This window comes from Nyctereutes procyonoides, unplaced genomic scaffold (assembly GCF_905146905.1).
Source record: "Nyctereutes procyonoides isolate TBG_1078 unplaced genomic scaffold, NYPRO_anot_genome, whole genome shotgun sequence".
NCBI classification, from domain to species: domain Eukaryota; kingdom Metazoa; phylum Chordata; class Mammalia; order Carnivora; family Canidae; genus Nyctereutes; species Nyctereutes procyonoides.
In genome coordinates this window covers 14,175,345-14,203,050 of record NW_026575128.1, presented here as the reverse complement: position 1 = coordinate 14,203,050, position 27,706 = coordinate 14,175,345, and the positions used below count along the sequence as shown (strand labels likewise).

Below are 27,706 nucleotides of genomic sequence, written 5' to 3'. Positions count from 1 at the left end.
GCGGTGGCGACACCCGAGCCGCAGCACAGTCGCGGGCTCAGCGCGCCGGCAGCGCACACGCCCGCGGGTCTCCCCGAGCTCCAGCCGCAGCGGACCGGAGGCCACGCCCCCAGCCCGGCCCGACGCAGCCGGCCCCGCCCCGCCCCGTCCGCCCCGCCCACCTCCCCCAACCTCTCGCGCCTCTGCCGGCCCCGCCCACCCCGCCAAGTCCCACCTCCTCGCGGGTCGGTTTAGCCCCTTCTCCGCCGGGGGCCGCGGACGCCGCAGCGCCAGGCCCGCCCCCTTCCCCGGGTCGCGAGCGCCGAACGCATCGAACGCAGCCAATGGGCGTCGCGGCGGCAGCACCGCGGGAGGTTCGATTCCCTGGGCCTGGCGGGGCCGCGGGAGTCCGGGCGGCTGTTAACGCGCGCTTTAGGGAGAGGAGGGTTCTGGCGGGAGTGCTGGGGCGCGGCCTCGCTTCTGCGGCTCTTCCCGGCTCTCCCCGGTGTTCCCCTCCCGGGCGCGGGTTCTCTTATTTGTCCTGCCTGGACCCCTGCTCGGCCTCCCCCAGCCCGGGCCTGGCTTCCGCGCTCCAGACCTGGGACAACCGCTTCAGACTGGCGCCTCGCCCTCCGCAGGCCTCGGGGTTTCACCGGGCCCTCTCCCCGGCCCGTGACTTCTACCTCGCCCCCCAACTGCTCCCTACCGTCGCGACCACTACCCCCGCTCCACTCCGCCTCTTCCCCGCATCGCATCCCAGGCTTTTGCTCTCCTTTGCTTGGATACTTCTGGGCCTGCTCTCCCGCCTCAGTAACTGGCGACCGACGCTCACAGTGTGGGCCTGAACTCTGGGCCCTGGCTGAATCCCCTCCACCCGTGCCCCATGCCCCTCTTTAATCAGCCCGTGCTTTCAGTAATAGAGCAGATCGCTTAAACCCGCGCTGGTTCTGCGCTCTCAGCTGCTGGGTGCCTTTGACCTTTGGCTGATGGGTACTTGACGTTTCATGCTCCTAAGCCCAGGATGGTAAGTATGGCCTAAGGGAGACTGTAGGTAGCCCTGTGTCTGGGTCTAATAGGCTCGGGCTGCAGGTGCTCAGCTTCCGTTTTCCCCTTACAGAGGAAGAGCTTAGCTCCTAGCCAGCTGGCCAAGAGAAAACCAGAAGGCAGACCTAGTGATGATGAAGACTGGCAGCCTGGGACAGTGGTGAGTACTCTGCCCTCTGGGAGATAGGACAGGGCTGTTTGGGCAGAAAGGAATCCTGGGCTTGGTTTCTGGGGTTTCATGGAATGAGCCTACTCACCTCTAGAAGCCCCTTTCAGTAAACTTTTACTTAGTGCTTATTCTGTGTCAGGCATTGAACAAAATAAAAAAAAATCTTTTGTCTTCAAAGTGTTTAGAGAAGCTAATGTAGCCTCAATTTTTCTGGTACAAAGGGATTCCCAAGCAAAAGAACAGATTGGGTTGGGCCTTTTGGCTCCCCTGGAAAAAAAATGGCTCACCAGTGGCAACAAGCTGGCTGTACTTTTGCTGTGGATTGGGTCCTGTGCTCTGTTCCCTGCTTTTGAGGCTTTCTGGGGCTGGCTGTGCGTAGGACCTATGTAAACACATATCAATAGGATAATGCAGCATATACTTCAGAAAGAAAGAGTAGTTCAAGAAGTAAGGGTTTAGCCACTGGAACTTTGGAGGAAGAGATTAGCTAAGGAAGATCTAGAAGGCAGTTTTGGGCAGGGACTGTATGTGAGAGGTGAAGGGGCTGATGTTTGTTTCAGGTGTGTCCTATAGGATCACTGAAGCTTCAAATACCTTGGCAAGGTGCTACAAGCTTGCTTGATGTTTCTATGGAGTCTTGCTCTGTAGTTGCACCACTGCTGGTGTGCCGGGGGCAGTGGGGGAGGGTGGGGGGTTCCTCTTCCTGTGAGGAACAAGGCTGCCTCTTGCTACTTATATGGGTCTCAGACTTGAACTTGGGGCAGCACTTGGTGCAGCTGGGTCATAAATGGTGCTGTTTGCTTCTGAAAATGCTTTCAGTGTGAGGGACATCACTACTCCAGTGTGGGCTGACTGGCTTTCTTTATTCACTTTGTCCAGTGCCCCTCTTCAGATTAGACAAGTTCTGTAACCTCATTAACCTCCAGTTTTCTCACCTACTAAATAAATATAATAATAATAAACATCATAAGATGGCTGTGAAGATGATACATGATAATATACGTGAAGAGTTTAGCATAGTGCCTGGCATTTAATAAACGTTTAAAATGTTAATTGCCACTGTGGTGAACTCTGTGGTCATCTAGACTTCACTCGTCTTCCCCAATACTCTTCTAGACTCTCAAGAAACGGAAATCCAGCAGTGGGACTCAGAGCCAGGAGTGTTTCCTGTCTCCTTTTCGGAAACCTTTGACTCAACTAACCAATCGACCGCCCTCCTTGGATAGTAGTCAACATGTAAGTCAGAATTGCAGCCTGCTGATGAAGGTGTGCGCCCTATGGAAGCACCTTTCTTGTTTTGTCAAGAGAGGCTTCTACCCCATAGACAGACTTTTGTGGAGGCTTTGTGTCTAACCACAGCCTCAATAACCTGGAAGAGGCCTGACCTTTTCAAAATGTGTGCCTGACTTGGAGTCTCCCTTGTTATTTGGGCACCGGATTCCAGTGGCTTGGATTCCTGAGGACCTGAGGGTATAGGAAAGGGAAGGCCGTGGCAGGGTGTTCCACCCAGGATCCTCATGCCAGCTCAGACTCTCACTCAGCATATGGCTTTAAGAAGTGTCGGAGTCCTACAGCTTTCACGTGTTTCCTCTAGTAAAATAAAAAATGATGTTTACTATGGCAGGTTCTATGCATCATCTTATGTAACTCATGTTTTAAGGTGCAGAAGTTGAGTCTCAGAGGGGTTAAGTAATTTGCCCAGAATTACAGAGTAGTCAGATCTGCTTAGCTTCACCAAAGCTTTTTCCATTTTCCACTAAACTTTCTGAGGAGAATGGGGTATTTAGCTCTGGCATGGAGCTCTAAAAACCTTTGGAATTTCTTAGGTGATAAAGCAGTAAAGATGTCTTTTACTATTTATATATAAAACAAAAACAAAAGCAAAACCATTTCAACCACACCTGAGTTTATGTTAATGAGATCTTTTTTTTTTTTTAAGATTTTATTTATTCATGAGAGACAGAGAGAGAGAGAGGCAGAGGGATAAGCTGGCCCCATGCAGGGAGCCGGATGTGGGACTCTATCCCAGGTCTCCAGGATCACGCCCTGGACTGAAGGTGGCGCTAAACCGCTGAGCTACCCGGGCTGCCCTGAGATTTCATTTGTAAAGCAACTAACCTTGTGGCTGGTTGCCAGGGGAACCAACCTACCAGTGGCTAGTGTTTAATGCCTGTGTAATGAAGCCTCCATAAAACCCCCAAATGATCAAGGTTTGGAGAGCTTTTGAGTTGGTGAACAAGCGCTGGTCCATGTGCCAGGAAGTGACCGCCCCAGACTCCACAGGAACAGAAACTCTTATGCTCAGGACTCTTCCAGACCTTGCTCTATGTGTCTCTTCATCTGGCTGTGCATCTCCTTTTATAGTCTTTTTGATAAACTGTTAATCTAGCAAGTAAACTTTTCCTGAGTTCTGTGAGCTGCTCTAGAAAATTAATTGAATCCTAGGAGGGGTTGGGACCCTCTGATTTATAGCCTGTTGGTCAAAAGCATAGGGAGCAACCTGGATTTGGAATTGATGTCTGAAGTGGTGGAGGGAGGCATGTGGGACTGAGCCCCTAACTTCTGGGATCTGATGCTGACTCTAGGTAGATAATGTCAGAATTGAGTTAAATTGTAGGACACAGAGGTGGTACTGAATAATTTTTTCTGTGTGGAAATCCCACACATCTGGTGTCAAGTGAAGTACTGTGGTAGAGTGGGGGAGACACAGGAGTCTGTTTTTACTTTATAAGGATGTTTTGTTTTTTGTTTTTTTTAAAGATTTTATTTATTCATGAGAGACACAGAGAGAGAGACAGAGACACAGGCAGAGGGAGAAGCGGGGTCTGTGCAGGAAGCCTGACACAGGTCTTGATCCCAGGTCCCCAGGATCATGCCCTGGGCCAAAGGCAGGTGCCAAACCCAGGGATCCCCCTATAAGGACGTTTTGAAGGAAAATGCGAATATGTTGATAGGAATATGTAATGGACGTTAGTTATTTGTACATTCAGGAAACATTTTAAAACATTTTACATAAAACTTGATAAATACAAAGGAATATGTATATAACATGGGAGATATAAAACACAGAATAAACACCTGTGAACCCACCATCCTGCCCTAGAATATCATCAAAGTCATAATCCCCCCCCCCCAAAAGTCATAATCCCTTTTCCCATTCTGACAGGTAACCACTATCCTGATTTATCTTCATCATCCCTTTTGTGATAGTTGAACTCTATATAATTCACTGATACATTGTTTAATGTATTAAATGCATTTATGTAGTTAACTATTAAGCCTTTAAAAATGATGTGTATGGGGCACCTGAGTAACTCGGTGCCGAGTTCTTGGTTTCAGCTCAGGTCATGATCTCAGGGTCATGACATCAGGCTCCATGCTAAGCAGATTCTGTTTGAGATTTACGCTCTCCCTTGGCCCCTCCCCTTGTATGCATGCTTTCGTTCTTCCTCAAATAAATCTTAAAACCACAACAAAAAGATGTGTAGTTCCGTGTAAGTATATGACATAAGTGCAAGTGCAATGTGTTATACAACAGGGGGTCTAACAGTCTGGAAGTTGGTGAAATACCTGAATCTGAGGGATGTGCCAATTAGGTTGAGTCCTCAAGGATGTGAGGAGTCAGCCAGGTAAAAATAGTGGGCAATGTTCTAGCTAGAGGGGACAGCCTGTGTGAAAGCTGTGGAGGAAGGGGCCTGAAAGGCAAAAGTGCCTCAGGCCTACAAAAATCATAAGGTGTAGCCCTGGAGATGAGCACTTAGTCATAAATGTGTTGAGTTTGAAGCCTCGTAGGATAGGATATTTAGGTTTGGGGATGGTTGCAAATACAGGTAGTTGTGGAGCCTAGAAAGGAGGTAGGCACTGGAAATAGATTTGGGGTCGCTAGCATAGAGATGATGGTTGACTCCTCCAAAGTCTTTTGGAGTGTCAGGGTGAGTGTAGTCAGAGATGCTGAGGGGCAAGCCCTGAGGAACACTGACTTTTAAGGAGGTTAAGTAGACAAAGAAGAGCTTATCAGGGGACTGAGCTTGAGGTCCTAGAGAGGCAGAATAGTGGGAAAGTGGTGTCATGGTAGTCAAAGGCAGAGAATATTTGAGAAGAATAACCAGCTTTGTCTAGCCAGATAAGGATAGAAACACGTCCACTGGAATTTAGGTCATGTAGGCCATTGGTGATCTTAGAGTCATTTCAGAGGAGTGGAAGATTAGAAAGGGGAGACAGACAACTCTTTCTAGAAGTTTGAAGGGGAGGAGATAAGAGGTCAAAGGAATCTTTGCTGTTGTTTTTTAAAATTTTATTTTTTAAAGATTTTATTTATTCATAAGACACAGAGAGAGAAGCAAAGATATAGGCAGAGGGAGAAGCAGGTTCCCTGTGGGGAGCCCAATGTGGAACTCGATCCCAGGACCCCAGGATAACATCCTGAGCCAAAGGCAGACACTCAACCACTGAGCCACCCAGGCGTCCCAAAATTTATTTATTTTAGAGAGAGAGAGAGTGTGTGTGCACAGGAGAGGGACAGAGAATCACAGACTCTCTGCTGAGCATGGAGCTGCATCCCAGGACCCTGAGATCATGACCTGAGCTGAAGTCAAGAGTCAGATGCTTAACCGACTGAGCCACCCAGGGGCCTCAAAGGAATTTTTGTTTATAAGACAGGAGAGAGTTAAACATGTTTTAAATGCTGATGAGAAAGACCCAGTAGAGAGGGAGAGGTTGAGATACAGGAGACATGGGGCAGAACTGATAGAGTGAATGTCCAGAAAAGGGAACCTTTGACCTTGGTGGGGAAGGTGGTTGCTCTCCCCCTTCTATCAGAAGGAAAGGAGGGTATGAGTTTTCCATAACTAAGGAAGGTGAGAGCATGCTCTTTCCCATGCCTCTTCCCCTCTTATGAGACCAGATTCCAGGAGGCTGGCCATGGTAAGTCTTGTAGGCTGTGTCCTCATGTTCTTGGCCAGGGATGCTCATTCTGCCACAGTGGTCGCACAAGCTTGTAGTTCAAAGTCTTGCCTTTTTTTTTTTTTTTTAAGTTTTTATTTATTTATTATGAGAGACAGAGAAAGAGAGAGGCAGAGACACAGGCAGAGGGAGAAGCAGGCTCCACACAGGGAGCCTGACGCGGAACTCGGTCCTGGGCCCCCAGGATCACGCCCTGAGCCGAAGGTAGACGCCAAACCACTGAGCCACCCAGGTGTCCCCAAAGTCTTGCTTTTTAAATTAAATTCTTGGCTACTCAGAGCCTCAAATCTAGCCTTCTATGTTGACAATTTTGAAAATAATATTTCCGTTTTTTGGGGCACCTGGCTGGCTCAGTCAGTGGAGCATGACAGTCTTGATCTCAGGGGTTATAGATTCAAGCCCCATGTTGGGAGTAGAGATTACTTAAAAAAAACAAACAAACAAACAAAAAAAACTTTAAAAAATAATACTTCAGTTTTAGTATTGAAGCCAAATTAGATAGGAATTCTCTTTCCTTTCCTTATTTGTTTGTTTAATTAATTTATTTGAGAGAGCATGCATGCGAGAGCTAGGGGAGGGGCAGAGGGAGAAGTAAAGAAGCAGACTCCCTGCTGAGTGTGGAGCCTGATGATGCAGATGATGCAGTGACAATGCAAAAGATGCAATGCAGTGACTCCAAGACCCTGAGATCACAACCTGAGCTGAAATCAAGAAGCTACACTCAACCAGCAGCCACCCAGATGCCCCATCCTTTTCCTCTCTTTCTCTCTTTTTTTTTAAGATTTTATTTATTTATTCATAGAGACACACACACAGAGAGAGAGAGAGCAGAGACACAGGCAGAGAGAGAGGCAGAGACACAGGCAGAGGGAGAAGCAGGCTCCATGCAAGGAGCCCTACGTGGGACTCAATCCCGGGTCTCCAGGATCACGCCCTGGGCTGCAGGCGGCGCTAAACCGCTGCGCCACTGGGCCTGCCCTTTTCCTCTCTTTCGACTTAAGGGTGGCTTTGCGTTAGCATTGTTCATATACAAGCTTCTCATTATCATTGCCATTCATAGTTAGAATAATCACAGTAATTAAAAATAGTCAATATAAGATTTCATCCAGCTGCAAAGAAATAGGCAAACAATTTGGGCCTTTCTTTGACCCCTCCCTCCCCCAATCATGTTATTTAGTGTCACGGTCAGTTCTCCACATTATTTTTCTATCTTATAGTAGATTATCAAATATATTAATTATATTTTTCCTATTTAAAGTACACTGAGTTTCTGGGGGCCTGGGCGGCTCAGTCAGTTAAGTGTCTGCCTTTGACTCATGTCGTGGTCCTGGGATTGAGCCCTGCATCGGGCTCCCAACTCAGTAGGGAGCCTGCTTCTCCCTCTCCTTCTAGGCTCATGCTGTCTCTCTCTCAAATATATAAAATCTTAAAAAAGTACGCTGAGTTTCTAGAAATTTATAATCTTTGTAGAAATGGGTTGGAATAAAAAGGTACAAAGTTCAGGGCAAGATAGGTTTGCTTTTTCCTTGTTAAACTACCATTTTGCTTGAGGGTAATATTTTTCATTATTTCTTTTTCCAATAATGTATTTACATTAAAACTACCTTTAGGGTTTCTGTTCTTATTTTCTCCTTGCTTTCTTGGGTTTCAGCTCTTGTTTTGTAGAGGTTCACAGACCATTGTAATTACCCAAAGAGCTCAGAGATCTATAGACCAGAAGACTAGATTGTTGATGGGAGCTGTCAGAGTTACCCCAGGAGCTGGTGCTATGGACTCCCCTGCCTGCTCTTCGGCCCTAGCCCCATAGTCCAGTGCTGGTTCCAGGCTGAGGTGCTGGCACAGAGGCTTCTGTAGGCCCTGAGGTGGAGGCAGCAAGGCCACTCTTCTCTACGACCTATGTATGTCTACTTCTTGGCACCCTTGTCCCATTTTTCTTTTGGTGATTTTTTGGCCTTCTCCTATCCTCTTTCTCATGTTCCCTCTCTTGTGCTTTCCCATGGCAAGAAGATGCTGACTCTGGGCTGATCCATATGGCTGTACTTAAACAGGTTGGATTAGGAGGCCATACTGCCCACTGGTTAAAGTAAGGGTCCTGGAAACCAGGAAAGTCCTGCACCCATCATGGCCCTGTGACTGGGGACAGTGACTTAACCACTCAGTCTCAATATGCCCATCTGGTACAGTGGAGATACCAGTAATAATGGGCCTCATAGTGCTGGTAGTGAGGATTCAATGGCAGCCTGAATGTGAGCATCTCGAGTGCTTAGCACCGCACCTGTTATACACTGTTATAGTCATCATGACTGTTGTCATTTTTGCTGTTGTTAATATTATTTAATAATACTGTTCCTGTTACTGCTGCTATTTTTTGAAGGTCTAGTTAGTTCCCAAGGAGGCTGATCTAGTAATTAGATGCAATAGGCAGAACTGTTACAACAAAAGAAATGTGATGTATGCCTGGGAAGATGTAGCCCTGTAGGAGAGTGGTTGTATCCAGACATCGGAGTTGTTAGTACTGGGGTTGGGTAAGTGTGTGGTGCTTTCTTCTTAAGGTGCTGTACCCTAGGGAATAGTTAGTTGTCCTTGCTGGCATGGCCTTTTATGAACAAACGAGTCTAAGCCTTGTGGCTGACGGAAGCTCGGCACTTGCCAGTGGTACTTTGCTGTCCCTGAGTATTTGTAGAATTGTATGTAAAGCCTTAAAGATGAAAGCTGTTGTATAAAACCTAATAACCTAATAATGGAGTACATTTCCTTCTGTTCTAGATGCATCTGAGTGAGATGTAATCAAAATATAATGCTCTGAATGTATTACCTTTAAATAGGCATTTTAGGGGGATCCCTGGGTGGCTCGGTGGTTTAGCGCCTGCCTTCGGCCCAGGGTGATCCTGCAGCCCCGGGATCAAGTCCCACATTGGGCTCCCTGCATGGGGCCTGCTTCTCTCTCTGCCTGTATCTGTCTCTGTCTCTGTCTGTCTGTCTCTCTGTCTCTCATGAATAAATAAATAAAAATCTTAAAAAAATTTTTTTTAAAAACAGGCATTTTATTTAAAAAAATTATTTTTAAGGTTTATTTACTTTAGAGAGAGCAAGAAAGTGTGTGCAAGTAGGAGAGGGGGAGAGGGAGAAGAGGAGAGAGAATTTCTGGCAGACTCTCCACTGAGCACAGAGCCTGATGTGTGGCTTGATCTACGACCCCAAGATCATGGCCCGACTGAAACCAAGAGTCAGATGGTCAACTGACTCAGCCACCCAGGTACCCCTAAATAGGCATTTTAGACTGCATTTGTAAAAATATCCTAGAACATCTCTAATCAGTCCTGAATCCCTGTTTCTTTTTTAGGAAGCGTTTATTCGAAGCATTTTGTCAAAGCCTTTTAAAATCCCCATTCCAAATTATCAAGGTAAAAATGGAGACTTTTCTGTTTTTTGAATCAATCATGTTTGAATGTATCTGAATAATTTAAAACCTCTTTTTGTGAATACATGCTTACCTTGGAATTGAAGATGCCAGCCCAGTGGTGACAGTGTGTGGGGTAACACTCCAGAGGCCTGCATGAAGGCTGTGTTTGATAGCTTCAGCAAGAGCTGCCAGGACTAACTGCCCCTCCTCCTCTTGGTGGGATATGCCAATACTTGGGAAGCTCCTGGGGGCGGGCCCTGGTGGCTGATGGGCCCAGGCTTCATTCAGTCTGAGTGAATTTAGTAGCATCTTGTTTCTGAGGTTGACTGAGGCCTGGGTTCCACAGAGTTTTTCCCTGGCCTGTGTAGGACATAGCATAGTGCTAAAACGGGCTGGGGAGGGAGGAGGCCAACTCCTAAGAGTTCTCCATCTTCAAAGGCCTCTTTGAGTTTTAGAACTTTCTAGGATTGATTTGAGATGAACAAGACCTGGCCCTCCAGAAGTTTATAGTTAAATGGGATAAGTAAGATGGGAAAAATGCCAATCTGAGGCAAACTAGGATAATAGATAGAGGTGCCCAGCTAGGTTTGGAGAGGTTCTGGAAGAGAGAAGGTCATGTGCAAGCTTAGGAAAGGTTATGTGAAGGATAGGCATTTGAGCTGGGCCTGCTGATCTCTTCAATACAGAGGCTCAGGTGACAGATTGTTGGTTTCTAGGTCCCCTGGGCTTTCGGGCATTGGGCCTCAAAAGGGCTGGGGTCCGCCGGGCCCTCCATGACCCTTTGGAAGAAGGTGCCTTGGTTTTGTACGAGCCTCCCCCACTGAGCGCCCATGACCAGATGAAGCTTGACAAGTATGTACATTGGTATTTCTTGGGCAGGTCTAGTCTTCTGTTAAGTGCACGTACCTGAAAGGGCAGAGGGCATTTTGGTGTGATTTTTTTCCTTGGGACTGGCATGTATTCAGAGTGCTGTCATGACCACTGCACCACCATCCAGAGAGTGGGTTAGGTGGGGAAGGAGAATGTGTAGCAAAGAGTTTGTGGGCATGTTTAGTTGGTGGGTGTTCATCTTCTTGCCAAGCTTGCTCAGGGAAGCTGGAGGGATTGATGACATAGGGAACCCTCTCCTTACTTTCTAACTCCTGGAGCAAAAATTTGCTATGGTATGATTATCAGGCCACAAAAGTCCTCTCTTAGGCAGCTGCCTCTGTGGCCTCTGGGTCAGCAGGATACAACTTCCTGAGAGCGTATCCTTGCACTTGTCTGAGCTACATGTTTTCTTTGCTGTGTTTTCTTAGGGAAAAACTCCCTGTCCATGTGGTTGTGGATCCTATTCTCAGTAAGGTCTTGCGGCCTCATCAGAGAGAGGTAAAAGGGACTGGGGGGAAAGAGGTATGGGATGGGAGGCTGCCATCCCTGGGGCAGCACCAGTGTGGGTACCAAAGTGGCCTGAATGCTGTTATTCCCCAGGGAGTAAAGTTCCTGTGGGAGTGTGTCACCAGTCGGCGTATCCCTGGCAGCCACGGCTGCATCATGGCTGATGAGATGGGCCTGGGCAAGACGCTGCAGTGCATCACGTTGATATGGACGCTTTTGCGCCAGAGTCCAGAGTGCAAACCAGAAATTGACAAGGCAGTGGTGGTGTCACCCTCCAGCCTGGTGAAGAACTGGTACAATGAAGTTGGGAAATGGCTTGGAGGGAGGATCCAACCTCTGGCCATTGACGGAGGCTCTAAGGACGAGATAGACCAAAAGCTAGGTATGGAGCCTTAATAGAGTTGGCTGCACTCTTCCATACAACTTGCTCCTTTCTTGTATATATGCTCACTAATGGCCAGCAGGCTGAGGGCAATGACGGGGGTGGAAGAGAATTCCCATGGAAAATAGTGGAGATAGTTATTTCCAGGCAAAATTAAAGAATCGGCAAACTCTTTTTCTTTAAGATATTCTAGATTTGTTCCCTTGACATGTTTTCTATTGTAGAAGGATTCATGAACCAGCGTGGAGCCCGAGTGCCTTCTCCCATCCTCATCATTTCCTATGAGACTTTCCGCCTTCATGTTGGAGTCCTCCAGAAAGGGAGTGTTGGACTGGTCATATGTGATGAGGTACTTGACTCCCAGCAGTCTGGGTGGTAGGAAAAAGTGTTGAAATGTCCTAAGAATTGTCATCAGCTGTGTCAGTTACTGGGGAATATATGTATGTATGTAGGTATATAATATGACATATATATATATATATATATATATATATATATATATAGATTTATTTTTAGAATGTTTTTTTTAAAGACGTATGTATTTTTTTATGAGAGAGAGACACACACAGACATAGGCAGAGGGAGAAGCAGGCTTCTCACAGGGAGCCCAGTGCAGGACTCGATCCCGGATCCCGGGATCACACCCTGAGTTGAAGGCAGATGCTCAAGCACTGAGCCACCCAGGTGTCCATATGTATATATATTTTTAAGGTTCTATTTGTTTGAGAAAGCGTGAGTGAGATGATTCAAGGGGAGGAGCAGAGGGAGAGAGAGAGAGAAACAGATTCCCCTCTGAGCAGGGAACCCGATGCTGGGCTCGATCCCAGAACCCCGAAATCATGACGGAGATGAAAACATATACTCAGCCAACTGAGCCACCCAGGCATCCCAGTCTCTGGGGAATATTAAGGACAGAGCTTGTTGCCTTAGAGGACACAGTGAGAGGGAGAGCCCTTGACGTCAACCTACCAATAGGGATTAAGCATTACTTGGAACTCCCAAGGAGGGTGAGGTACTGTGGGCTATTTGGTTTTGTTGCCTTCAGTCAGTATTCTCAGACCAAGGAAATACTTTGAAGGATGGGAGGGATTTGTATGGGTGGAGAGACACAGTACAGTGTTTAAGGGAATAGGTTCTAGAGTCAGAGAGACTTATATTCAAATTCTGGCTCTTGTAATTACCAGTAAAATGACTTTGACACATTACTAAACCACCTGAGCAGGGCAGCCCCGGTGGCTCAGTGGTTTAGCGCTGCCTTCAGCCCAGGACGTGATCCTGGAGACCAGGGATCGAGTCACACGTCAGGCTCCCTGCATGGAGCTTGCTCCTCCCTCTGCCTATGTCTCTGTCTCTCTCTCTCTGTGTGTCTCTCATGAATAAATAAATAAATAAAATCTTTAAAAAAAAATAAACCACCTGAGCCTCTGTTTCTGAGTTAGTAAAGTGGGATAATATTTACAATAATCCTCGAAATAATATTCATGGGATTATTGTGAGGATTAAATGAGGTGAATGCGGGAAAGCTCTTCACACAGTGCCTGGTATGTCATTAGACTTTGGTAATTGTCATAAGACTCTGTTTTTTGTTTTTGGTTTTTTTGTTTTGTTTTTAAGATTATTTATTTATTCATTCATTCATTCATTCATTCATTCATGAGAGACAGAGACACAGGTAGAGGGAGAAGCAGGCTCCATGCAGAGAGCCTGATATGGGACTTGATCCCAGGTCTCCAGGATCACGCCCTAGGCTGATGGTGGCACTAAACCGCTGAGCCAGCTGAGCCATCCACTCCCTGTTATTTTTTTGTTTGAGGCTGGGGAGATGCATGTGAACAGAAACAGGGAAATCTAGTGTAGATAGTCCATACACCTGATAGTCTTTATTAACTGTATGGGACAAAGAGAAACATGGTAATAGTTATTTTCTAGCCTTTTCCACCACAATGCATGAATGGTGGTAGAGATGCTACTACTTAGAAAGGAATGAGGGTGACTGGGAGCTTCCCAGTATAAAGAATTCTCCAGGTTTTCAGGGTACTTAGGTACTCTGAGGCTGCTATCATTGCGCCTCTTGGGAAGAGTGAAGGCCACTGCACACCCCTGGGGCTTTAGTGGAGGGATGGCTGAAAGACTTGGCCCCCTTTGTCAGCTGTTTGGCAAGCTTGACTGTGCTCTGGAAACTATGGATTAGCTCAATATCTAAGGGACTTTTGGGATGCCATGCTTGCTAGTTATGATCTCTTCCCTAATTGTGCTTTTGTCTTTAATGAAGAGTCTCATTGTTGGGCATATGTATCAACTTATAACACTTTGATGGACTGTTCTTTCTGGTAAGAATAAAGGATTTAGCAGGTTGAGGTGGGTTATATGTATGATAACCCTATGAAGTTCAAGGCCCTGGCCAATCTAGATTTCCTTCTGCTCTGTAGTGTTTCTTTCTCATTCTGTCCTGCTTTCTGAGCTGACTCTGCAGGGCACAAGGGACCAGGCTGCTTCTTGCCACATTGCAGCATCCTGGCCCTCCCATTTACTCCTCTACCTTTTTTATTTTTTTAAAGATTTTATTTATTTATTTATTTAAGAGAGAGACAGGGGGAGAGTGCAAGTTAGAGAGCGTGAGCATCAGGGAGAGGGAGAAGCAGACTTCCTGCTGAGCAGGGAGCCCAACTCGGGGCTTAATCCCAGGACCCCGGGATCATGACCTTAGCTGAAGAGAGACACTTAACTGACTGAACCACCCAGGCACTCCACATCTACCTATTTTCATCAGCAATTTGTCAATTGTGAGAGATATGAGGAAGCCAGTCTGGAAAGATAGCTTACTCTAAGAGGACTTTGTCAGGTTCGGACCCTGGAGAGGGAAGATGCTGCCCCAGGCTTTCCTTCTCCCAGTACCCACAGTGCTTCCTCCTAGTTGATGCTTCTCTCTGGCACACAAAATCTTATCCCTATAGTAGTGTGAGTTAGGGCAAGTCAGAAGACTTGGGGTCAGCCTTGGCTGCCACTTGTAAGGATACTGTGCAGATGAGACTGCTCAAGGTCTCAGTTACTTCTGTGTACTAGATGGCATAGGGTCAACCTGAAAAGAATATGATCCAGATCAAGAGAGAAGATCTATGGAAGCATTTTGTAAAGTAGATGAATAGGTGAGGGATTGACATTGTCATTATCATCATCATCTCAGTTTTAGAGGTTAGGAGAAGTGTGATGACTTGTCCAATTTCCCCCTGTCAGGACCAAGTGAGGTGGGACTTGAATCCAGGCCTGAGATTTTAAGACCTGGCTCTTATCCCTTGGATTATAACCCAAAACTTGGTGTGGGAAGCTTGGCTTAGGTATGGGAGGACTGGCCCTGTGTGCCTTATCCAGATCCATATATGTTCCTTTAGAAGAGCTAGAACACACAGCAGGTCAGAAGAAACATGGTGGGGAAATACATAAAAAACAAGAATATTGCTCCTAGGGCTCATGTGTCAGAAAAGTGGTATTTAATTGTGGCATTGTTTATTGTTTTCAGAAAGAATAAGTGAAGAACTCTGCCAGAACCGAAATTCAGCAGCAGCTTATTAATAAGAGCTCTGACAACTTTTCATCTGGCCAAATATTTGATTTGCTGAATTGTCAGAGTTTGGGTTTGTTTGTTTGTTTATTTATTTATTTATTTTTAAGATTTTGTTTTTGGGGCACCTGAGTGGCTCACTTGGTTGAGCGTCAATTCTTGATCTCAGCTTGGGTCTTAATCTCAGTGTCATGAGTTTGGGCCCCTCATTGGGCTCTGCACAGGATGTGGAGCCTACTTGAAAAAAAAAAAAAAAAGAGGGGCAGCTGGCTAGCTCAGGGGTTAAGCATCTGGCTCAGGTGTGATCTTGGGGTCCTGAAATCGAGTCCCCCATCAGGATCCCCGCAGGGATGCCTGCTTCTCCTTCTATAAAATATTTTTAAGCAATCTCTAAACCCAGTGTGGGACTTGAAATCATGACCATGAGATCAAGAAGAGCACATTCCTCTGACTGAACCAGCCAGCCACTCCAGAGAGTTTGGGTTTTAAATCTCTGGGTGATAGTGGAAGGAGGTGGGTCTGAAGTCTGGGTATTCTCATAAGGAGCTGGGATTGGCTTTCCCTTCCACAGAGACCCACAAGGATAATGTGTCAGCTCAGTTCATTTATTGGATTATTTATTAAGTGCCTATTATGTGTCAGGTCCTGGGGGTCCCATGATGCCTCCCCTCAGGGAGCTTCAGTTTAGGGGGGCCCAGTTGTTGACACCTATTTCTCTAGGGTCTTTTGGGTAATTTCCTCACAAGTTTCATTTCCCTCTTGGGCTCCAGATCTGAGCCTTCTCTCCTTCAGGGCTAGTGCTTATAGCCTCTAGTCATTTTTAGTTTTTTAATTTGTTTTGGATGTCTTAAATATTTTTTGAGATGTAATTGACATATAACATTGCATTAGTTTTAGGTATACAACATGCAGTCATTTTTAAAAATTGAAATTCTATGTCTAATTCTTCTTTAATAGCAATACTGATCATTCATTCATTCATTTCATTCAACAGACATTTACTGAACAGTTCTCTGTTTGGGGCTCTGTCCTATGTACCAAGTTATATAGAGGCAAATCTGACATGGTTTCTTTTTCTTTTCTTTTCTTTTTTTTTAAGATTTTATTTATTTATTCATGAGAGACAGAGAGGCAGAGACACAGGCAGAGGGAGAAGCAGGCTCCATACAAGGAGCCCGATGTGGGACTCGATCCCGGGTCTCCAGATTACACCCTGGGCTGAAGGCAGCGCTAAACCGCTGAGCCACCTGGGCTGCCCGACATGGTTTCTGCTTTAAGAAGTCCCTGTGTAGCTGAGGAGATTAAGTATAGTAGAGTATGATTAGTCTCTAGTATATATAGCAGTAGATGAGAGACAGAGTAGTACAAGTGCTTGGAACCACACATACCTGAGTTCAAATCCTAGTTCTGCTATTTACTACCAGTGTGATTTTGGAAAACTGTTCACCTTTCTGACCTTCATTTTCTCTAAAATAGGTATTACAATTCCCACTCACCTGATTGTTATTTATCTGGATTACAGAAGAGAATATAAGGGAAGTGCTTCCTATTAGTACAGTGCCTGGCACTTTGAAAAGATTCAGCAAACAGCTATTATGTACAGAGCGCCATAGGAGCGTGGAAGTGGGAGAGACCAACAAGCTGGGGTCATTGAGGAAGGCTTTGCAAAGGAGATGACCTTTGAGGAATTGGCCTGTGGGAGAGAATTCTGGGCAGAGAAAGGGCATGGGCAAAGGACCTAAGGAAATCCAGCATGAAGAGTTACAGCTTCTTGGACTAAGACCAGCTGTGGAGAGTTGTCAGAGAAGTTACTTGGGGTCTTACTGAGAAATGCTAAAGTATGAGCTTGGACTTGATCCTAGAGACAGGAGGTTCAGTAAAGGGTCTGTGTTTAATTCCATTGTACAAGGCTGACCAGAGTGGGGGCATGCTGACTTGTTCATTCTTTCATTGGTGATTGCATTTTGAATGCCTTGCTCAGTACAGACTGAAATGGGGCCTGTGGATGGAAGAGGCACAGACCTGATCTTGCCCATGTGGTTCTTGGGGAAAGAGGGAAGATAATAGGGTCCTTTATAACCCTCTTGAAAAAGCCTTAAAAAAGAGAGATAAAACAGTGGTGTATATGAGGGATGGGTGACAGGGAGAATAGGGATTAGGGAACAGCTGCAAAAGGAGGCAGGGAGAGGCTCTTTAGGTATATGAGCTGTGGATTCTGCAGGGAGAGGGAAGGAGGAGCCTGGGCCAAGTCCCTTTAGCTCTCACAGCTGAGAGATGGCCTGTAGACCAATCCAGAAGGCATCTGGCTCCGAAGGTTCTGGGCTGGTTGGGCTTATGGGGAGGGAGGATTCCCTGAAAACAGGAGTCTAGAACATGACTAAATGTCTCTGAAGAGGATAGGCAGCCTGCTAAGGCTCTGGAGGTTGGGGCGGGGAAAAGGAGGGTAGATAATGGAATCTAGGAAATCCTTGCTTTATGGATGTAGCACTGGTGGTCTGGAAACTAACAGTCTATCTCTTGAACCTGACTTTTCTCCCTAGGCAAGCAGGTAAATTCTCATTCTTGTTGCACTCTACCCAGTTCCCAAGATCCTAGGACCTGTAATGTTTATGATTCCTCTTTTCCTGTTTACACAAGACTTTGCTATCATGAGGGATTCCACATCATGCCGAGGCCTAAGTGAAAATTAATTTCCTTGCAGGGACACAGACTTAAGAACTCTGAGAATCAGACTTACCAGGCCCTGGACAGCTTGAACACCAGCCGACGGGTGCTTATCTCTGGGACCCCCATCCAGAATGATCTCCTTGAGTATTTCAGCTTGGTACATTTTGTTAATTCAGGCATTCTGGGTAAGAAACCAGCCTTGTCTGCTACATTGGAAAGGAGCCTTGCTTTGGCCTTGGGAATGTAACTCTAGCTGAAGAGAGAAAGGAGAGAATGTTAGTTATATGTAGGTCACTAGGCACTCTTATAGGAAGGCTGCTTTTGTCAGGGAGTAATTTAGCCATTGGGAGGGACCTTGGTGCTACTGAACAACTCAACAAGGCCCAGTCCAGCTATTTTTCTACTGCAGAGGTGGCAGGGGCTATGCACAATGTGGTGTGACTATGAGCTGGGGATGGAAACACTACCCCAGGCATTTTTGCTCATCACAGCCTAGCTGCCTCAAGAGCATTGGCCTTAAGGCAAATGGTCTTGGACAGTTTTTGTTTTTTAACTGCCTTTTAGTGTACAGTTCAGTATCATTTTTTTAAAAGGATTTTATTTATTCATGAGAGACATAGAGAGGCAGAGACACAGGCAGAGGGAGAAGCAGGCTCCATGCAGGAAGCCCGATGTGGAACTCGATCCTGTGACTCCAGGATCATGCCCTGAGCCCAAGGCAGATGCTTAACCACTGAGCCACCCAGGCATCCCTCAGTATCATTAAATATGCTTACATTGTAGTGCAGCCATCACCACCATCCATCTCCAGAACTATTTTTATCTTGAAGAATTGAAATGCTATCCATTAAACAATAACTCCCTTGTCCCTTCCCCCCAGCCTTTAGCAACCACAGGTAGGTAGTTCTTGCACATAAGTATCTGTGGGAGGGTTTGTTCGTGCCACCCCAACTTGCCAGTGCTCAGGAAGAGAACTTTACATGAGAACCAGCTAAGCAGCAAGATTTTTATAAAGTTAACACATTGGCGTAACCACTATCAGATCAATTACTGCCACCATCTCTGCAGTAGAGTACCCCCCCTTTTTTAAATATTTTATTTACTAATTTAGAGAGAGTGAGCAAGTGAACACAAGTGGGAAGGGGCAGAGGGAGAGGGAGAAAAAGAATTCCAAACAGACTCCCTGCCAAATGTGGAGCCCAGTGTGGGGGCTTGATCCCAGTACCCTAAGATTGTGACCTGAGCCAAAACAAGAGTCAGATTCCCAATCGAGCCACCCAAGTGCTCCTAGCAGCATCCTCTTCTAATCACTGTTCTCTCCTTTTCCCTGGGAAGCACACTCTTCTGACACCTGATTGGTTTTTGCCTATTTTTGACTTTATATAAATGGAATAATACAGTATATATTCCTTGGCTAAATAACATACAGTATATATTGTTTCTTTTTTTCAACATTATGTTTATGAGATTCATCCATGTTGTTGCTCCTGGCAGTTAATTTTTTTCTTTGTATAGTAATCTCTTTTTTTGTTTGTTTTTTGAGAGAGGGGAGCAGAAGGTAGAGGGAGAGAGAATCTTAAGCAGGTTTCATGCCCAGCATAAGCCTGATGTGGGTCTCAACCCCGCAACCCTGAGATCACCACCTGAGCTGAAATCAAGAGTTGGATACTTAACCCAACTGAGCCACACACATCCCCTTATACTATTCCATTTTTATGAATATACTAGAATTTTTTTTGTCTGTTCTGGTGATGGACAGTTGAGTTTCCAGTTTTTCATTCTTTTGAATAATGTTGCTGTGAACATTCTTGTATGTCTTTACCTGAGCATAATGTACATTTCTTTTGTGTAAATATGCATTCTCTGTCCTGCAAGTGGAATTGCTAGGTCATATGCTATGCATGTGTTCAGCTCTAGTAGTGATTATGCCAGTAGTAAAAGAGAATTCCAGTAGCTCTATGTCAGGGGTCAGCAAATTTTTTCTTAAGTGGCTAAATAGTATTTTAGACTTGCAGGCCATACTGTCTACTCAGCGCTGCTACTATGGCAAGAAAGCAGCCATAGAATGTAAATGAATGGATATGGTTGTGTTCTAATAAAACTTTATTTAAAGAAACAAATGGCTGGCCCACGGCTGTAGTTTGCCGACCTCTGCTCTCTATCATGACCACTATTTATCTTGAGAGATTTTTTAAAATTTTAGTCATTTGGTGGGTTTTCGGTGATACCGGATAGCATTTGCCTAATGTTGAATGAATTGAACACCTTTTATTGTATTTATTGGCCACTGGAGATCCTCATTTGTGAGATACCTGACTTTTTTATTCCTGGCCAAAAGAAAACTCAGTACTCAGTAGCAGTCACTGCCTATCTCTCCTTTCCCTCAAACTCTGACAGTCGCCAGTCTGCTCTGTCTCCGTGGACTTGCCTATTCTGACATTTCATATAAATGGACCATACAGTATGTGACCTTTTGCATCTCACTTTTACTTAGTGTATGTGATGTTTCATCCACGTTGTAGCAGGTATCAGTACTTCATTGCACTGGTTCATGCTACTTCATCTCTTACAAGCAGCCTATAGATGGGCTTTTAAAAAAATTCCAGGGCAGCCCCGGTGGTGCAGTGGTTTAGCGCCGCCTGCAGCCCGGGGTGTGATCCTGGAGACCCAGGATCGAGTCCCGCGTCGGGCTCCCTGCATGGAGCCTGCTTCTCCCTCTGCCTGTGTCTCTGCCTCTTCTCTCTCTCTGTCTCTATGAATAAATAAGTAAAAAATCTTAAAAAAAAAAAATCCAGTCTGACAATTGTCTTTTAATTGGATTATCTGGTCCACTTATATTTAATGTAATTAGGTATGTATTTGAATGTTAATCTGTCTCTGAGGCCTTTCAGTCCCCACTTGTTTTGCTAGGTCTCTGATCCGTTCAAACAAAATTGCCTGTAATTGTCCAGCTTTGTTCTTGACAGGATGGTGGTCTATGACAAAGTAGTCTGTCATTATTGGCAGTGGGATAATCATTCCTTTTTTACATTCTTTTTTTTTTTTTATTTTTAAAATTTTAATACAGTTCAGATCACTGTGTTAGGTTCATTTCAGCTCTTTGACTGCCAAACCTAGGGACAGGGATTGCTTCAATTTCTCTGTCTTCTCTTTGTGTGTGATGACCAAGATATAAAGGTATCTGCTCCATCAAACTCTAAACTTCACTTTACTCAAATGTTTCTTGATCTTGACAGGTTTGGCATCCTTTGCCTGGCCATGAGCAGCAAGTCCTTGATTTCTTCCATTTTGTGAAACATGCCCCATGGGAGTGCGTGGCTGGCACAGCGTGACTACAAGCGAAGAGGGGAAAGAAGGAGTCTTCCCTCTTTTTACATTCTTTAATGCTTTAATTTCCCCTTTTCTCTTGTCTTAGGAACTGCCCATGAGTTCAAGAAGCATTTCGAATTGCCAATTTTGAAGGGTCGAGATGCAGCTGCCAGTGAGGCGGACAGACAGCTAGGCGAAGAGCGGCTGCGGGAGCTCACCAGCATTGTGAATAGGTAATGACAGGGTGGGGGCTGGGCTAGGCAGAAGCACCTTTCTTCAGGACTTTCCCCCAAGTTAGGTCATCAGAATTGCCTACTCAACCAACCAATCTTTCGGGGCCTTGGCCTATAAGGGCTGGGATTCTAGGGAGTGGGATCTGTGCCCTGATCAGGGTCACTGAATAAATGGAGGTGTCTTGTAGGCCAAGTCCTTGCTTTTCCTGGCCTAGGTTCTATAATCTGGTTTGGGGCTGCTTGGCATCATGTTGAGGAAGCTTTTCTCTGATGTCGCTAGATTCCCTGAGCAAAGCTTCCTGTCAGTTGGTCTCAGAGTTAAAGCACCAGCCTTCCCTTCTCAGGCCGCATAGCCTTCTTTGACAGGTAGAAATAGATCTGAAGGAGGGATGTGGCTCCCAGACTAAGAAGGCTTTTCCATAGTGTCCACATAATCCAGGGGACAAGTACATCTGGGCCTCCTCTGTTGTAGGTAATACACTTGCTGGTTTATATCCTGGGGTCCTGTCTCCTCCCCTCCCCCCCAATTTTAGATGGTAGGAAAGAGAATCATTGCGTTCTTAGGAGCTACTCCTTAGGTGTCTAATCCCTGTCCTTCCTAGTCTGCTAGGAGGTATGAGCTTAGTTTCTTTGAACCTTGAGCCAAGTGGTATTTGGGCAAATGCAAACAAAAACTCCCCTAAGGATTTAGTGGTTTGCAGCTTGCTTTCCCTGTCTGAGCACCAGACTCAGTGGGAGGTCTTGGCCTTCTCTTGAAGACCAGCTAAACTTTTGAAGAGGAAGACAAAGCGTTGTCAGTGTAAGGTAGGTTGTTTGAAAGGGTCTTTGTTCCCATGACTGAGACCCTCATAAAGATTTCTTTGCCAGGGGGATCCCTGGGTAGCTCAGCAGTTTAGTGCCTGCTTTCAGCCCAGGGCATGATCCTGGAGTTCCAAGATCGAGTCCCTCATTGGGCTTCCTGCATGGAGCCTGCTTCTCCCTCTGCCTGTGTCTCTGCCTCTCTCTCTCTCATGAATAAATAAATAAAATCTTAAAAAAAAAAAAAGATTTCTTTGCCATAGGGCTGGTGGTTCTCTGACATTTGATACTACAAAAGGTAGTCTTTTGGATTCTTTGGGTGGTAGCTTTTATTCCAGTAGTTAATATGGCATTTTTACCAGCCTCTTGTCTTTTTACCCTGTCTTTCTAGGTGTTTGATACGGAGGACATCTGATATCCTTTCTAAATACCTGCCTGTGAAGATTGAGCAGGTGGTTTGTTGTAGGTACTGAACTCAACTGAGGAGGGGGTATAGAGTGAGTGTGTAAAAAAAAGGTCAGCCTTTGAGCCATGGCTGGGCTTTCATGGTGTCTTCAGGGCTGAAGTGTGGTCCAGCCTTTCCCACTGACCCAGCTATTCTTTTTTCAGGCTGACACCCCTTCAGACTGAATTATACAAGAGGTTTCTGAAACAGGCCAAGCCAGCAGAAGAGTTGCGTGAGGGCAAGATGACTGTGTCTTCCCTTTCTTCCATCACCTTACTAAAGAAGCTTTGTAATCGTGAGTTGGGTCCATGTTCTGATGTCCTCTAAGAGTGCGTAAGGAAGAATAGGCTCCTGTATGGTCCAGGCATCTTCCAAATTTGTTTAGAGTCCTCATAAAGGCCACATGTGATTCTAGCCCTTCCCGAGTATCAACCCTACATTGTGTACTCCGTAAACCAGACCCTTTGTTTGGGAAAATTTACCTTATCCTCTGCCCAACTGATGCTTGGTGTATGTGAGACTCCGTATGCATATGTGCATGCATACATGTACATAATAAAATGTTAGGAAGAAAATTAGCAAACCTTGCCCTCTCTTGGTATAGTTCCGTTTTTGTTGGGAGAACACACTAACTAGTGAGCAGGATTGTCCAGATGGAACGGACTGTATCCTGGGATTTGGGCCCAAGCAAGTCTGGGGCTGAGGAAGGTCTGCTGAGTAGGCTTCTAGAGGGGGTTCCCATGAGCATTGAAGTGGAAATTCCCGAAAGCATCATAACTGGCATTTTGTGTTTTGTTTTTGTTTTTCAGATCCAGCTCTAATCTATGACAAGTGTGTGGAAGAGGAGGATGGCTTTGAAGGTGCTTTGGAAATATTCCCCCCTACTTATAGCGCCAAGGCACTAGAGCCCCAGCTGTCAGGTAAGCCAGTCTTTGGGCTCCTTTGGGGGAGGGGTGGGAGATTGTCTCTTTGTGCTAGATGTATCCTTGCCTCAAGGCTTGATATCAAGAGTAAGACTCCTGGGGCACTGGGATGGCCTGTTGAGAACTAATGGTTGCTGACTTCTCCAGGTAAGATGCTGGTCCTTGATTACATTCTGGCAGTGACCCGAAGCCGCAGCAGTGACAAAGTAGTTCTGGTGTCCAATTACACTCAGACATTGGACCTCTTTGAGAAGCTCTGTCGGGCCCGAAGGTAGGAAAGAGCCTAATTGGTTTACTAAAGTGGTGCCTCCCCAACTGTCCTGCTAGTAAGAGTTGGTGTTCTGACTGGTGGATATGGGCCAAGATATGGGTACGGGAGGAGCTTTCCAGAAAACATCTGTTGTTTTATTTCTGTGATGGTCCCAGTTCCACCTCTAAGCAGAATAGCCCCCTAGTCCTTCAGGTAATCCCAGTGGACAGAGTCCTGGGCCCTAGCTCCCTGCCTGTCCCTTTGAGAGTTTAGGGCCCCAGGCTGTACACAAATAACCTCAAGCATTGTTCAGTTCCTTTGGTAGCAGGGCTCTGCACCTTCTTGTGTTTTGATCTTTGGATTCCCCTTCAGGTACTTATATGTCCGCTTGGATGGCACAATGTCCATTAAGAAGCGAGCCAAGGTTGTGGAACGCTTTAACAGTCCGCTGGTAAATGTACAACCTCTGTTCCCACACTACCAATGCAGTACCATCAGAATCAAGGGGTGATAGAGAAGCTATAAGGGATAGGTGCTCTGCTTTAGGGTCTCTTTGATTTTTCCTTTTTTCCCCCTCCTTTTCTGCTGGGTGTGGCAGGGTTAGGTTGGTTGGTGATGGCGGGGTGGGGAAATTAGTAGGCAGACAAATTAGTGGTTCTTACAGCATAAGAATACAGATGTGTGAGAGAACAGTCGGCTGGGTTGAGTAGGATTCTAGTTCAGGCTGCAAGAGGTTCTTCTTCTCTTGCTTCCTCTCTTTCCAGAGCCCTGATTTTGTCTTCATGCTAAGCAGCAAAGCTGGAGGCTGTGGCCTCAATCTCATTGGGGCTAACCGACTGGTCATGTTTGACCCTGACTGGAACCCAGCCAATGATGAACAAGCCATGGCCCGGGTCTGGCGTGATGGTCAAAAGAAGACCTGCTATATCTATCGCCTGCTGTCTGTAAGGATGGTGACAGTGGTCATAGTAGGGGTGGGTCATGAGATCTTCAGGACCATCTTAGGTTTTTCTCAGTGCCTCTTATTGGCCCCTCTGCCTCTAGCAGTAGCCAGGCTGTGGGCTTAGCCAGAGTCCTTTATTCTGTTCTTTCTTCCTCTTTCCACCCCATTTTTTCAAAACCTTACTATGCCGTCTGGACACCTCTTCTATGGTTAACAAACCCCTGCAGCCTCTTCCCACCTGCTTTCCCTCATACCTGATTTCTGTCTGGCCACTTGGATTGTAATCTTCTTACAGTCCCTGTGTCCCATGGGGCTAAGAAGTGGTGTTGGCATTAGCCAAGTGCTGTGTTGTCATTCAGACCATCCACCTATAGTTCTCTTTTAAAGCTCATGTTATCTGACTTCACTACTCTCTTTTCTTCCTTGTTATAGTCCTCTATCCTATGCTGTTTTCCTAGTTCATTGATGACTTTGGATGCCATCCCAGTCTTCATTTTTTTTTCCCAAATCATCTTGACTTCAAGGACCATGGAGTTATCTAGCACTCTGGCCCTTCATGTTTCTTTGACCTCCTAATACCTCTCATTTAACTACTCCCAAGCCCATACTCTAGAACTTAAATAGTACCAAAACTATACCTAGTACCCAAAACTTTAATAGCTATCATTCTATTCTCACTTCCTATCCTTCCAACTTTCTCATACCCATGAGACACACCCATCTCATACCCAGATACACATTTTATCTGCTTCAACCTAATGTGCTTTGTACCCTACCTCCCCCCTATCTGGCTTGACTTCTCTTTCTGTTTGGCTTGATTCTTACTATGTATCCTTTCAGCCACTCTTTTCGTAATACCTTCTCCACTTGGATAATTACAGCTGTTCTCAGCTTCTGCACCAGATAAAATGTGCAGGTATAGATCATCACTATTACAAATTCACATGTTCCATTTTGGGCTGGGTTGTATCTCCTTTCTTTCAACAGCCACTTCAAGCCTTCACCACTTGCCTCAAGTTTCTTACCTAACCCTCATTAGGGTCTCTCATTTCTTTTTTGCAGAGACCTTGTCTGCAAAATGCAGACAGAAAATGCAGGCTACCAGGCTTGAATTTTCTAGCCTTTCTTTTGTAAATCTCCACACCTGCTCTTCCCTTCCCATTTCAGAGGAAGATAATTTCCTTCTTTGTTTGAGGCTTATCATTCTAGCCTTGCCCTAGACTGTTTCCCATCCTTTCCTTTCTTAGTTAAATTTTCCTTTATTTCCCCAGGTCTATAAACATGCTCGAGTAGTGCTCACCTTAGAACAGTTTCTTAATCTTCTGTCCAGTTGTAGCCACTACTTTGGGTTACTTTCTATTTCTTCACAGTCACATTTTTCCAGAGCTCACAGACTAACTTCACTTCCTCACGTTCCACTCACTTAATCAGACCACTTATGCCATTCAGCCTGCTTTTGAATGTACTGTTGGCTTCCTAATTGCCAAAACAAGAAACTCTTGATATTTTTCCTCTGAGTATCTGCCACTATTGACCACTAATCTTTAAAATTCTGTTTGCTTTGGAAATTCCACTCTGGTTTTCCTATCTCTGTGATTATATACACTCATTATATTGACAGATCTCTAAATTTTTAGCCTGGATCTCTTACCTGGGTTCTAGACCCACATTTCCATCCCGTGTTGTACATTTCCGCTTGGGTGTCTTATGAATACTTTGGATGATGATTAATTTCCTTTCTGAATTTTTTCATTTAATGACTCTATTATCCAGCCAACCCAAACCTGGGTATCTCCTACTGGACAATTTCTCTGTCTCCTAACAACAAATTACTATTGATTTTTACCTTCTGGAAATTTCTTTAACTTTCCTCTCTGTCCCATACCAACGTCACAGCCCTCTCTTACTTGGATACTGCAGCAACTTCCTAATTCTTTACCTTTGGTCTAAATCTGTTCTTTACATACTGCTTCTAGAATGAACTTGAGAAAAATTCTGATTTTGCTTTTTGTCACTTACAGGACAAGACCAAGCTCTTTCAGCCTGGCATTCATATTTCTCCAGTATGACCTCTGCTGACTTTCTCAAATCTGACTACATTCCCACCATCCTCTAGACAGGCTCAAGTTCTCAGTCCTCTAGTAGGTCAGGCTTATTCCTTTGTTCCTGTGTGGGGCCTACCTAGGAGTTTTCCCTTCTCTCTCCCCTTGTAAACCATGTATTCATTTTTAGAAATTGAATTCAAGGATCATCTTTCAAGCTTTCCAACACTTTTTCCACCTACCTTCCCTCTGTGGGCCCTTGGTTATCCTGTATAGGTTTCTATTATTATACAGTTAGTTTATGTTGCTCCCACTAGCTAGCCTATGAGGTCAGGAATAGGGATCATCTTTGATTCTTCTTTGTATCCTCGTGCACAGGTCATGGCCTGTGATATGCTAATGATTTTTAGTGAGAGAGAGAGACCTGGGCTTGGTGTGGAGCTCTGGTGAAGCTGCTGCAAACCCAGCTCACTCTGAAGGAATTTAGCCAGGCCATGAAACACTCCCATTTGTACAGAAAATATTCTGGGGGAGCTGATATGTACAAGTCATGTTCCCAACAGACAAACTGGGAAAATGGGCTCAGCAGAGCAGACGTGTTGTTGTAGGATTTTTAGTTTTATTTCCCCTTCTCTTGGGTGGCTATAGTTTCAAACCCTACGTTTTCCTGCACCCTATGTACAGGGATGACTTAGCCATGTGTTCTTGGGTCTCTCCACCCCAGGCAGGAACCATTGAGGAGAAGATCTTTCAGCGCCAGAGCCACAAGAAGGCACTGAGCAGCTGTGTGGTGGATGAAGAGCAGGATGTGGAGCGGCACTTCTCTCTGGGCGAGTTGAAGGAGCTATTTACCCTGGATGAGGCTAGCCTTAGTGACACACATGACAGGTAGGTGGCCCTTACTGGCCATTACCTCTGAACTCCCTCCACAGCATAGAGATGGGCTCTGTAGTTACCACAACTCTGTCCTCTGCCCCTAGGTTGCGCTGCCGCCGCTGTGTCAACAACCACCAGGTCCGGCCACCCCCTGATGGTTCTGACTGTACTTCAGACCTGGCTCAGTGGAATCATAACACTGATAAGCGGGGGCTCAAGGATGAGGTACTCCAGGCTGCCTGGGATGCTGCCTCCACTGCCATCACGTTCGTCTTCCACCAGCGTTCCCATGAGGAGCAGCAGGGCCTCTGCTGATAACCAGCTGGTCTGGGTGTAGCAGTCAAA

At 45.6% G+C, this 27,706-nt stretch overlaps 1 protein-coding gene and 1 pseudogene across 1 annotated transcript; one reads left to right on the top strand and one right to left on the bottom strand.

Moving 5' to 3' along the window:
- Positions 1–387: 387 nt before the first annotated feature.
- RAD54L (RAD54 like) lies at positions 388–27,702 on the top strand. Its single transcript, XM_055341586.1, has 18 exons — positions 388–1,003; positions 1,097–1,183; positions 2,309–2,428; positions 9,498–9,558; positions 10,274–10,409; positions 10,856–10,925; positions 11,028–11,316; positions 11,541–11,665; positions 17,577–17,727; positions 20,958–21,084; positions 22,274–22,348; positions 22,492–22,622; positions 23,137–23,247; positions 23,398–23,521; positions 23,873–23,951; positions 24,265–24,444; positions 27,210–27,373; positions 27,466–27,702. Exons 1-18 carry the CDS (start codon positions 1,001–1,003, stop codon positions 27,674–27,676), a joined length of 2,244 nt encoding a protein of 747 aa, XP_055197561.1. The 5' UTR covers positions 388–1,000; the 3' UTR covers positions 27,677–27,702.
- Positions 20,619–20,841, bottom strand: LOC129520546 (60S ribosomal protein L38-like; annotated as a pseudogene).
- Positions 27,703–27,706: the final 4 nt, after the last annotated feature.

Bases quoted from the DNA above. Each gene is read 5' to 3' on its own strand.
- RAD54L (XM_055341586.1), top strand. The intron at 1,184-2,308 runs GTGAGTACTCTG...ATACTCTTCTAG, and splicing joins ACTGGCAGCCTGGGACAGTG to ACTCTCAAGAAACGGAAATC. The intron at 22,349-22,491 runs GTACTGAACTCA...TTCTTTTTTCAG, and splicing joins GAGCAGGTGGTTTGTTGTAG to GCTGACACCCCTTCAGACTG.